Source organism: Perissodus microlepis, chromosome 19, assembly GCF_051167445.1.
Source record: "Perissodus microlepis isolate ML-2025 ecotype Zambia chromosome 19, ASM5116744v1, whole genome shotgun sequence".
NCBI lineage: Eukaryota > Metazoa > Chordata > Actinopteri > Cichliformes > Cichlidae > Perissodus > Perissodus microlepis.
The window spans coordinates 18,319,960-18,332,644 of NC_140479.1; the positions used below are offsets into that span (position 1 = coordinate 18,319,960).

At 41.0% G+C, this 12,685-nt stretch overlaps 1 protein-coding gene across 1 annotated transcript in view; it reads right to left on the reverse strand.

Annotated features, from left to right (window-relative positions):
* Positions 1–12,542, reverse strand: part of stard9 (StAR-related lipid transfer (START) domain containing 9) — a 39,811-nt gene extending 27,269 nt beyond the window's left edge. Inside the window, exons 1-3 of the mRNA XM_084914527.1 lie at positions 12,245–12,542; positions 10,023–10,092; positions 6,836–6,952 (exon numbers count right to left, since the gene is read on the reverse strand). Of these exons, the coding sequence (XP_084770653.1) occupies positions 6,836–6,952; positions 10,023–10,092; positions 12,245–12,291 (234 nt within the window). The 5' untranslated portion in view covers positions 12,292–12,542. The remainder of the gene's footprint in view (positions 1–6,835; positions 6,953–10,022; positions 10,093–12,244) is intronic.
* Positions 12,543–12,685: the final 143 nt, after the last annotated feature.

Consider the following 12,685-nt stretch of genomic DNA (forward strand, 5'->3'; position numbering starts at 1 on the left):
TTTAAGTTGGATGTGGCTGAAAACTCTTGTGAAAGACTCAAGCCTTGTGAAAGTACTCAATGTATTCAGTGGTCATCTAGTTCTTCTTAGGACTGTGTGAGGTTGTGTGGTAATATTCAACAGCCTTGGGTTTTCTCAGACAAGTAAAATATTTAGCACTGACATGATGGAGTGAAGCTCACGCAGAGACCAACAGCATATCGTGTTATTGTAGCAAAAAAACAGCAAGAAAGCAAACTGTCAAACTTTTATACAAATAGTAAACACCTGCTTCAAATATTAACTAGCACCACATGCCACTTCTGAAATAAAAACCATGAAAATGTATGCAGCTTAAAGAAATGTACAGAAAGAGCCACATCCAGCTTGTAAAAGTGTTGCCATGACGGCTGGTTTTTCTGAATGGCCTCATAAATCACTCTACAGACACACAGGTAGAAATACCTAAATCATCATTTTCCCTCCAAATTAGAAATTGATTTTAACCATCTTTAGTGCAGAAGATCTTTAAGCTAACTTCTGTTCTTAAAACCTTTTGGGGTCTTGAGAATATAATTTTAGTAAGAATATAATTTGTAACTGACTTTTAATATACAGTATGATATACTGTATACAGAGAAAGAGAATAGAATAGAATAAAGCCAAAGTAAAGTGTAATATTTGATACAAAGAGATCATTTGAAAGTAAAAGCACCTTAACTGTGTAACTGTAGCTCAATAACGGTTCTCATTCCTACAAATGCCAAAGTGTGCAGCCCACTTGGGTGCAGACCACCAAGTGTTACCCCCTGCCTCTTGGCTGAATGAAGGCTTAAACATGAAGACAAAAAGCACTGCCGCCTCTGTCTTGTCTTCATGGTGCTATTGAAAAACAGACACAGACAACGTCTCCCCTCTCAAACACAGAGAATCAATACAGCCCTTGTTAAAGTTGACCCACTTAAATTCACTCTATGGGGGCTACAACAAGGCCTAGTGTCCCTCCAGGCTTAGCACAAAGAGCAGGAACTTTCCTTTAACTTTTCGCTCCTTTGAACCTGACTGTCTCTGTACTGTCTAGTAAACCATTACTATTGTTTTCTGTTTCTACCAAGAAATTTGTACTGTTTTTATTCAAAGTTGACTATATATTTTAAATGACCTCTGAAGAAAAACCACAAGAAGAAGCTCGACTTTAATTCAGCTTCTTGACACAATAACATTGTGTGTGAGTTTTGTCTCAACAGCCAGTGTCAGGAAATATTAAAGCGACCCCGTTGTTTGTCGCCATTGTCACACCAAATTAAAATCAGTAAACTGTAATTTGTGTCACTGTACTCAACCTGCTTCAGTGAACACAATGGCTTTCTGTCACAACCTACTTTCCCAGTTTGCAACACCCTGTAGCATTAGGATGCATTTCTGGCTTAACAAAGCAGGTGAGATATGAGGCAGATGGCATTTCTTGAATAAAGAAATAGCCTGGTGACTGAAATTTCCAGGCCAAGGCGACAGCAAATGTGCAGGCTTGATCAACTCCTCAAAACAGACAGAAACTAAACACCACAATGAACAGGAAGGTCGCTGCATGTGCACGCGCCCATGTCTGCATCTGACCAGTTAAGTGGCTGCCGAAACAGCAACCAAAACAAGAACAAAAGCGTTGCCCTCTGAGGAAAAACAATCTAACAATGAAAAAGCAAAATATAGATTTCATTCTAAATGAAGGAACTACCGGTCGGACTCACTGTCAAAACACAGTAAGCAGGAAAGGAGAAAACAGAAGGGCTCCAGATCTAGCAGAAGCTAAATCCCTCTCTTCAGTATGAAAAAAAACATTATCAAGAAGAATATGGAGAAAAACTGCCTTCAGAGCCTCCAGAGGAAAGATTACTTAAAATGCAGATCACAGAATATTATTTTTATCATCCAGCTACGAAGGGATGCACTAAGTGAAACATTTGGTTGTGCAAGAATAGACTGTGCACACCGTTATCGCTTAATAAAATGCATTTGCGGCCTCAAATTATGATGAAACTTAAGCAAAGAAATGTTACATTAAAATGGTGCCACGAGATATTTACAACAGCTTTTTGTTTTTAAACAAGTGGTGAGTCCTGTCTAGTATCTATCTACTAAAAGTTTATATAAGCAATAGACCTAAAATTCTGAGTTACCTCATGCGCGTCAAAGTAAACTGGAGCAGATCTGTAAAACAAGAATCTGGCTGTTTTTTATGCCAGAGATCTGGCAAATACCGTGTTCAAGTTTGTTTTAAAACACGGAGCAAAACTAATTTTTCCCAAACACAGAGCCTAGTTTGTGGCTTGGTAACAAACTAGAAGGGAAAAGTGGTGGAAGGAAATGAAGTGCGTGAGAAAGGTTGACGAAAAAGCAATTTCTGCACAGAAATACAGCGATACGGTGGAAAAAAAGTCATGGAGTAATGCCTCTGTAATGAGTTAAGTCCTGTAATCGCTCACTGTGGAAGCGCCAACTGCTGGTCTGGTTTTATGTGGCCTGCTTTGCGCTAAACCCCAGAGAAGTATTTATGTGTAGCGTGTCTGTGTGTAAATATGTGTAAATGTCGTCAAGGGTGATGGCAAACGGCCAGCAGAGCGAAGCATTTAACCACATTTAAAACTTTGGCTTCTCGTTGCTTTAGCCGAGTGTGACGCAACCAAAAGGATCGGGCAAGAGGGGCGTCACCAACAGCAATGCATAGCTGAGAGTCTGCATGTGAAAATGGTTTTACTCCCAGTTTTCTGTCCAGAGGTGGACAGCTGCAGCAGAGATAAGGGTCACTCAGTTCCCGTCCTACACTTTCCAAGTGGGTTACACAAACACAACAGCTGGGCCCTGAGCAAAACTAAATGCCTTTGTTTAGACATGGGACAAAAAAAAAAAAAAAAAAAAAAGATGTCACAGGAGATCTTTGTCCTTCCTGCAAGGAATCTGGGTTTATAGAGTTAGATTAGAAAGAGAGAGAAAAGGGAACATCACAGAGAGGAAAAAGGGAGCGTGAGGACACGGGCAGCAGAGGCTGAATCACAAGCAGCAAGAAGAGACACAGAGGAAGCTGTTTGGCCAGAGTTCAACAACGCTCTCGTTTGTCACACTTGGACAGAATTTGTAGGTCAAATTAGCATGGAAGAGCAGAGAGGTTGTATGAGAGGGAGGAGGGAAAGACAGATTTGCAGGCCAAACAGATAGGCTGCTCTTCATTACTCAGGCATCCCTACACATGATGAAGGGCACCAGGGAAAGAAAAGCAGAGCAGAGGAAAGGGGAAGTGAAGAAAAATGAAGGCAGGGGGCACTCCAACAGTGTATTTCACTTCATTTTGCCTTGACTTCTGATGCAACTACTGTGGCAAAGGCAAGGCTTAACACAAATAAATAAAACCATATCTGGAAAGAGTTTGGGGACTTGCTGCTCCTCCCCCTCATATTGCTGTTAAATAGGCCAAAGCAGAACACTGTACAGTGGACCTGCATATTACAATCTTTATGGGAAGCTGGGAATTATTTCTGCAGGCTTCAGACTGGTGGGAGCCTTGTGTGATATCCCCCATGGGTAGGTTAGAGTGGCACAGTATATACTAGGGACCAGACTTATGCAGTATCATTACAGATAGGCTTGAAATACACCAATATTGTTAGCTCCCCATTAGCTTTTATAGAGTAGCAGCTGCTCTTCCAGAGGTCCACACATTCACACCACACTTCATAATACACTAACATATCAATGTTGTATGTCTACTATAAATAAAACAGTAACAAGTGTCCCATTTTAAATAACACACACACACAAGGTTCTTTCTACAGCAACTAAAGTGTGCACAGTGAACATGTTACAGAGAGCAGGCTCCATTTGAAGTTTACAGTTGTCTTCAAATGACTTCACCGCATCCTTTGTGGTACGCTTCTATGTACACACTTTAACTCGCTGTCGTAAATGATTCCTTTTATCCCCTTCCCTCGCTGAAAGAAAAAGTGAGGGCAGAGTATCCATAAAACACAGGTGCTCACACTGCACCCATATGGCATAGATCTCAGATTTCTATGCTGACATCATGTGGTCTATTTGGTGCCATGTTTGTGGTTAATTCTGGGCTGTTGGCTGTTGCTTCGGCCGACTGCTCACATGCGTGTGAAGGATTATTCCAATGCACAGAGAAGCCATTCCTCCCCTCGCTCTGCAGCACCACTGACACACAGACCTAGAAACACTGCTGCCATATTTAAATCGCACAGCACACTGACAAAAGTCACAGAGATACAGAGGACAGGGAGGGGAAATCCCCTGCAATCTGAGTCCATTTGGCAATCAACAGAAAACCTTGTGCTCTGAGCTGAATCCCCAGCAGTGACGTTGTCACACTGAAATTTGACTGTGAAAAATTGCTTAGTGAGGCAGCTGTGAGTTTGGCAGGGGAGAGCTGGGGGCTGCAGAGGCACAGCGGACCCCCGGCCCATATCCCCTCCTCCTCAGCAGCATTCCCTCTTTGTCTCTAATCACTTTCTCTTGCCATTTGTCTCTATCCAAACTCAAATCTGCTACTTCTCTTTAATTTTTCCCTTCCATGTTTCTTACAGACAGAAGCAATAAACAAGCTGAGGGGTTTGTGGTAATAAATAAGGGGAAAATAATATTTGTTTGCCTAATATCTAAGCCAAAAACAAAGGCACCATTTAGACAAATAGTCCCACTTGTTTTGCTACATTAGCCAAACAGCTGGCTTTCATTACGCATTATAAATCTCTTCCAAAATCTTACCCTTCATCCCCTGGCAAAGCCATTCTCACTCCTCCCTACTCAGCCTTCTCCTATAAACATAAATATTAAACACCAAACCTCCCGACCTAAAAGGTCAACTTTTTGTGAACAGTCCTCATTGAAAAGAATCAGATATAATCAGATATAAGACACTACATTTCTGTCTTCACTCTTCACTATAACTGTGTATGAAGCTGGAAGACACCACAAGTATATAGTGTAAACTATCAGTGATGCATGGACATGTACAGTGGACGGCACAGAGCAGGAGGCATGTATCCATGGGGAGAGGAGAGGGGAGGTGGGAGTGGTGAGATAGTCCTGCTGGACTGGAAAAGCAGGCGTTAAGATCCAGTTTCTCCATGTCTCATTCCCCCACTGTTTCAGATTGTCTCAGTCTCCTGGGAACTACACTGCATGCAAGGCAAAGTCTGTTTTCCTGCTATGAAAATAAAGTAAAGTATGCAAAAATATAATTTGCTTGAGTAGAAACTATGAGAAATCCAGCACTGGCAAAAAATAGCATCACCTCATTAAGCTAGGAAACAAAAACAACAAAATCCATAGGGGTAACGTTGGAGCAATGACCAAAATATAATGGCAGTTAAATGAGGTAGCACAACAGGGCATTGTTGCAAAGTTCGGTTGCCAGTTTGTTTGGTAACATAGTTACGACTGGTTTTTGAACATGAAAGTCTACCTGGCAATGCGCCATTAATCATGATTCTTGCCCTGCAGCATGCAATCAGTCGTTTCTCCTTTTTACATCAGGCCTTGTGTCATCAAATCCATCAGAGAAACCCTCAGTTTAAACATTTTCAACTATAATGTCTGATCAGTAAGCAGCTGACATGACGATATACATAATCTATTGAGGAGACAATGCTTTGGATTCTAGTTCGGGAAAGGAGGTCAGATTTAAATCCAGCAGCTCAGTCCATCACTGGTGCCCTTTCTCCCACACCAGGCCATCAGAGGAATGTCTTCAGGCCACTGTGACTGGACACAATTCCGCTGAGGACAGAAGCGGATAAAGCCAGAACCAGAGACAGGAAGAAGTGTTGTGTTGTCTATAGTTCTGTGCAGTGTGTGGGCCATCGGCACAGCCCAGTCTTTCTCAAACACATACAAAAGCAGTACTGACAAGAGTGGAGTGCAGCACAGAGGGCGTGGCAGAGAAGGAAACCCCATTAACAAAGGACAGAATAAGTGGACTGGCTCTAAAACCAAAGGTTTTTTTGTTAAGCCTTTGCGCTAAGCAAAACGTGACGGAAAAAGAAATTCATAATGAGACAAACCTATGTGTAATAAGAAAAATCCATATGAGGAAATTTCCTTGAAAAATGGGCACTACCTCGTCTTAATCTCAAGCCCATCTCAGGTTCCAGTAACACTCTCCAATCAAAGCAGTGTGAAGATATCTAATCACCCAATCACAGTCAGGACATGAAAAGCAAGCCGACTCTAGCCATGCCATTTCTGAGGCAAAGAGACTGCAGGGTAACAGATGGAGCTGATATCACGTCCCCCGAGTGGCCGTCTGTGTAAAAACATAGAAAACAACACACACCCTTCTTGTTGTGGTTTGTCTACAAGGACCGTGCTTCCTCTGGGTTCTTCTTTTGGAGATTCGGTTTGCCCAGAGTCAACTTGTGGCCAAAACTTGGATCAGCGCACACACAGTGTCCACCCACAATAGTGCATCTAATATGGCACGAAAACAAGAAACGGCTTTGGGCAATGCTGCAGTGCAAACAACTACACATCAAACCAGATCCTGTTCACCAAAAATACATGGATATTTTTATCTATTAGACTGCATTCAAAAATAATATATTCAAGAATTTTAGAGCATCCTGTTTGGTTAAATTTTGATTGTGGATTTAAAGGTCTGAACTGCAGGCTTAACATTACAGAAAGGTTATGTTTGAGGCTAAATGATAGACATAGACTCTGGTGTTTTAATATACTGTGTAGATGCTGTGAGCAACCACCTTTGTAAAAGTAATGACTTAGGATACCATGTTATTTGCGGTGAGTAACATAATCACAGTAAGTTAGGGAGTTAGGTCATTACCTCCTCCTGCGATGCATAGTGAGGGTCTGCACGATCCACCGACCAGTAGCAGTAGTCAAAACAAAATTCCAGAAGCTTCTCCCTGGAATCTACAGCTCCTTCTGTCCGTCCATCCAACTTTAGGAAGGAGATAAAAGTGTAAGACATATAATTAGTCTACATTTAAGATACATAAGTAACAATGCTTACCACAGTAAAGCAGCACGGTCAGTAAGTACTAAATTCTACCTTATACAAATAAGCATAGTGACAGACTTTACAGCGTGCAAGCTTTTAATAACATGAAAAAACAAGAAAAATGAAACAAAACATCCCAGTCATGAAGTGAGTACTATGGACATTGTTTATGAGGCTCTAAACAACAGCGTGGAATTGCAAGCAAGCTTTTTCCATTCATTAGCAACAGGCTTACTCCTACTCCAGTTCTTTCTTTGCCACAGTGCATTAACACTGCACAACTTTCTGCTTACTGCAAGTGAATCCTGAACTGAGGAAAGACAGCACAGCAGCATTTGCATTCACTCGTGCGTAACAACTGCACTGGAAAAGTCCAGCACCTGAACAATGCTTCTAAGTCACTGCCTGCAATGTAAAATAAAAAAATCATTACAATTTACTGGGGATCCAATGAGTCTCTGCTACATCTGCTCATGATAACATTTGTGCTTCATTATTGTTCTTGCACTTAATTTCCCAATCTAATATTTTGCCTGTGGTTGAAAAGGTGATAATTATATTTATGTCATTATATCATTTAACTTAAAGTAGACCTACTAAGCTCATTATATTTTCTTATACTGGGCCTTGGTACAGCCAGCTATCTGAAGGGCTGCATTTTCAATCATTTTCACTCCAGTACATAAGTCCGACCATTTTCTAACCAGTGCTTTAAATGTCACAAAGACTACTTAAAAGTAATGATAAGAAAGCTTTCCCAAGAGTGTTCTGGGTTTGTTGATGAATAAACGTGATCAGTCTAAATACTGACTTTCAAGTTCGTTAGAATTGCACAAACCCTGTTTCTGCCTTATATACTGTATCTTAATTTACATGAGTACATGTTTTAATAAATCACTGCATCTATTTAATGTTTTTTTCTAGCAAAATATGAATCAGGGGTTGTCAAGATTTTTGCACAGTACTGTATATAAGATAGCATGTAACTATTATTATTAAAGATTATATCTGAACACATAGTGGCTTTGAGGAAGGTTATTTTTTCTTTCTGCTGTTCTAGGTGAACGTAGTCCTTGTTGGGGTAAAAGGATGAATAGATTGAGAAAGTTGCTGACATTACATGTTGTGTTTACATTTGTTCAGATCAGATTCTGTTGTAATACAGCACAACTACAGCTGGCTAAAAAAAAAAAGCACCAAGAAGGGGGCTGGAAAAAAGAGTCTTGTAGGTGTAGCCCACTCTATCATCTGTTTAAGTAATCGTTTACTGACTGCAGCATTAGACAGCACTAAGCCCTGGGATTCAATTTTGTTCACAGCAATTGGGTTGCCTGAAAGCATGACTACTTAACCCCTGTGCACTGTGAGGAAACGGACAATGAACTTGTAGTGTGAGGGATGAACTAAGAGCAACACCAGCCCCTGGCAAATCTCCTGAACAACAAAGCTCCAACCACTTATATTAAAGAAACCTGACAACTTGTAAAACATTATTCTTTACTTCTTTCTTGTTTTACACAGGCTAATTTCAGTAGGTCTTTATAATAATAATAATAATAATAATAATAATAAATTTTATTTATGAGCGCCTTTCAAGTCACCCAAGGACACTTTACAATAGGATAAAACACTTAGTAAAACAATGGCAGAATAAGAACAATAAAATAAAAGCACAAGATAAAATGAACAAACAGTGGATTCACAGTGAATATGCAGATTTGAACAGATGAGTTTTGAGTTGGGATTTAAACTGGGGGAGAGAACCAATATTTCTTATTTCAGGGGGCAGAGAGTTCCACAGCCTGGGAGCAGAGCAGCTGAAAGCTCTGCTTCCCATGGTGGTGAGGCGGAAGGAAGGTACAGTAAGCTGGATAGAAGAAGAAGAACGAAGTGAACGGGCAGAACAAGTGGTGGTTAACAGGTCAGAAAGGTAAGAAGGAGCGAGGTTATGAATGGCCTTGAAAGTGAGCAGAAGAAGTTTGAAAATTATCCGGAATTTCACAGGGAGCCAGTGAAGTTCCTTATAGGTTTATAGGTTGTTTCACTTGCTGTTTACTGCGACTGAAATCCAGTCTTTATTATTTCTGTCTCAGACACTCCAAAACTGTCCCAGTTTCCATAAATAATTATTCCCATGAGATCTGCAAGAGCCGTGGGTTCACGATCCCTTTCCAAGGCAGAGGGAGGCCATATGTGGTTTGTCTCCTGTCACATCATGTGCAACAGATTCTCTAGTCCTCCCCCAAACCTTCTTCCTGAAAGCATGCATTTAAAACAAAAATGCAAATAAAGAGAAGCATTTCTTTAAGATTAAATGAGAGTTTCAAAACTGGTTTCAAGCTGAAAGTCCTTTATCATTTTGAATCATAATAATAGCTGTTGTTTCCACAGGCTAGACCCTTTAAATAGAGCTTTCTCACTTTTATATTAGCTCATACAGATATTCCAAATCAGAAATAAAGTGTAACAGTTTCCATACTGAAGCTGTAGAGACAGCATTAGACTGTCTGCAGGCAATGCAGCTCAACCAATCAGACATGCCTACTCAGCTATATGACACAGCAGGTTGGTAATGTGGTGAAAGTATCAGCTTACAAGACTGTAAGCTCACAAAATAATTAGTTCCAAATGTCAAGAACTTCAATGAAACCTCGAATAATAACTCCAGCTACATGCCAGATTCACATAAACCCCCCTAATTTAACAGTAAAGCTACTGCATGGTGTTTTTATCTTTTACAGTTTCTTCTTGGAGATGTTTGGGAGGTATCTGAAGTATGACATAGTTGCACTGTTGTTTATATTTGTGCACCGAGGGCTCAGACTGCATGTGTTCGACAGGAAGGGTCGCTATGCAGTGTGTGTGTGTGTGTGTGTGAGCTCAACACATACTGTACAACAAACAGAAGCAGCTTAAAGGAGGGGGAAAAAAGTTGAACTAAGCCTGTAAACATCCTGTTGTTGCTATGTGCAACTCCCATTCTGTCACACTTGTATACAGGGCTACTCACCTTCACATTTCGGATCTTCACAAACTTATCCTCCACCTGAACAGCTAGCCTTCCTCCATCTGCGCTCTCCCTGTGAGTAAGAAAAGAAAAAAAAGTGTATGCTTATTATTATTAGGTGTGGGTAACAACTGAGAAGGTTGATGCTTCCACTAGAGAGAAATGGCCCTACGGGATGCTATCAGTACTGACCAGGATCTCACACCTCAAATGCAAACCAGACAGAGCTTTAAGAACATTTTCACTCTAAATTCAGAAGCTGTATAATCACCCTATACACTGTTTCAAATCGGTTTTAAAAATCCTCTTTTGCTGCAGCTGATATAATTCAGAGAGTGTCGAGATAAATTTACGCTGGCTCCACTCGCCTTGAGGCCATCACATGACAATTAACACAATGAGTTGTGTGTGTGTGCATGTGATCCATGAAATTGCTACACAACTGCACCACTGACCAGTCCCAGATTCAAATGAAAACAGACCCTGACATGCTCTGCAAAAACTTTGTCTGAGATGCAGCTGGAGCCGTTTCCACAAAGTCCAGAGAGCACACAAGGGTTCTGTGAGCGTAATCAAGACCACTGTGTCATCCGTTTTGTGCACTGTATGTGTATGTGTGTGCATGTGCTTCAGCAGCTGGACCAAGCAAATCTGATGCAACACAAGCAAAACTGAAGGCAATCGCAATACGGAGCTGAGAGGATTTCGATCTCCAGGAGTGATAATGATGGCAAATGCTGCCTGCAGTGGCATCTACCTCCATCTCTGTGGTGGGCTAGGGACACACGAGGCGGCTGTTGTAAATCATCCCCCTGTGCTTCACCACGTGGGACTCATTTTGCCAACCCCAGCAGTGGCCCAACCCAAAACCACCAACCTTCAATCTTAGGCTCTAAACAGCGTGTACATGAGGTGGTTGGGGACTGGAAAACAGTAAACCTTGCACAAAAACGTGTTTTGAAACAAACTTAAGATGAGCACAGATAGGCTGACATGTTTTGTTTTGTTTGTTTGCATATGTGAGATGTTGCCCACATCGTCAGGGGCACCTACTGAATCCTGCTGGTCAACTAAAACAGAAGAGCAACACGCTCAAATGCAAGGTCAAATGAAGAATGCAGTAAATGTTATCTCTGTTACACAGCAGGTCTTTATTCAAATATATAGAGGAAGGAAATACATCCTTCAAAGCGATGAGCAAAATGAGGGTGTCAGAATCCCAAATCAGGAAGGACAGATTTGCATGACAGTGAACATTTAATATAAGAAATTCTTTTGTTATGTAAAACACCAGGAAGACCAGCTGAAAGAATCATTGTCCAGCCTTTCATAGCCTGAATAATGCTTTGTTACGGTACTGTAGTGGCCTCTGAGTTTAAGCAACCCTGCCAGAGTTCAAAATAATTAAATATAGCACCATGGAACTTGTATGAAGTGTTTCTCCAGACCCCCTCAAAATAACAAACTGCATTTAACATACTGTAGCAATTTCCTGTTGATGTAAATGGCAGCTTTTAAAACCTCCTGGCGTGTTTTTGGTAGTTCCAGCAGATTTCATAGCGCTATAAAATGTAACAAAATGTTCCCACCTAAACATAAAGCGGAAAATTAAACCAAACCAACGTGTTCATTCCAACTTTCCTGCCTTGTTTAAGGTAACAAATGCCTTAAAAAAAAATATGCATCACATTTCCATGTGATCAAAGTGAAAAAGGTTTTTGTATGGAATATGCATAACACTGTCAGACATAATAGAATATAATGACTTATATGATTGTAGCTAAAAGCCACGAAACGAGGCTTTAAGCAGGGGTCAGTCAGAAATGTAATTCATTCACTTCCTGCCTGAATTTAGACATTTTTCCTGCATTTTTCTACTACTACTCAGCTCTACACAGGCTGCTTTACTAGGCAGCACCCCTGACAGCCACAGTTGTCATCATTCAACATGTGCACCACTCACTTAAACCACGGCGTTGTACTGAGCTAGCTAACGAGCTAGTTTAACGCTCGATTTCGATTTAAAGCAGCAAAACGGACAAAATAGAAGCAAAAGAGGGCAACATACGAAGTATAACGCCTTGTTGAACACACCAAGAAGCAGGCAACATTGCATGGTTTTAAATACTGGTAGCAGCACTCGAGACATAAAGAAGCAATAACACAACAATAATAAACTATTAAATTATGTTGTATTAGCTGGATAAGCTAACTCGGGAACTTACCTCGCGTTGAGAGGTCGGACTCGAATCGCAACTTTTACGTTTGCCATGATGTGTGTTGTTGTTTTGAGGGGTTTTACACGCAACTCAGCAGCTGTCCAAGTCGGACTTGGTGTAAAATAACGGTTTTAATGTGAGCATGGTGAACATCGCTTCATATTTCTCCAATACAGTGGGGCAAAGTTGTCCGGTAAGCCCCCCCGCTCTTGTTCAAGCCATCTCCCGACTTCTGATCGAGAATCCGAACGCCCGCCGCGTCTCCAAAAGTCTCAGCAGAGAAGTGAAACTTCCTGCAGGGCAGACATGGAAGGAGAGGGAGGGGATGCTGCTGGATACGCCTCCCTTTTAGCCACATTCAAATCTTTTTTTTTTTTTTTTTTTTTTTGCATGTCTGTTATTATTTAAATTTCTCTACATTTCAAAAGGTCTTTAAATTGAGTTTTA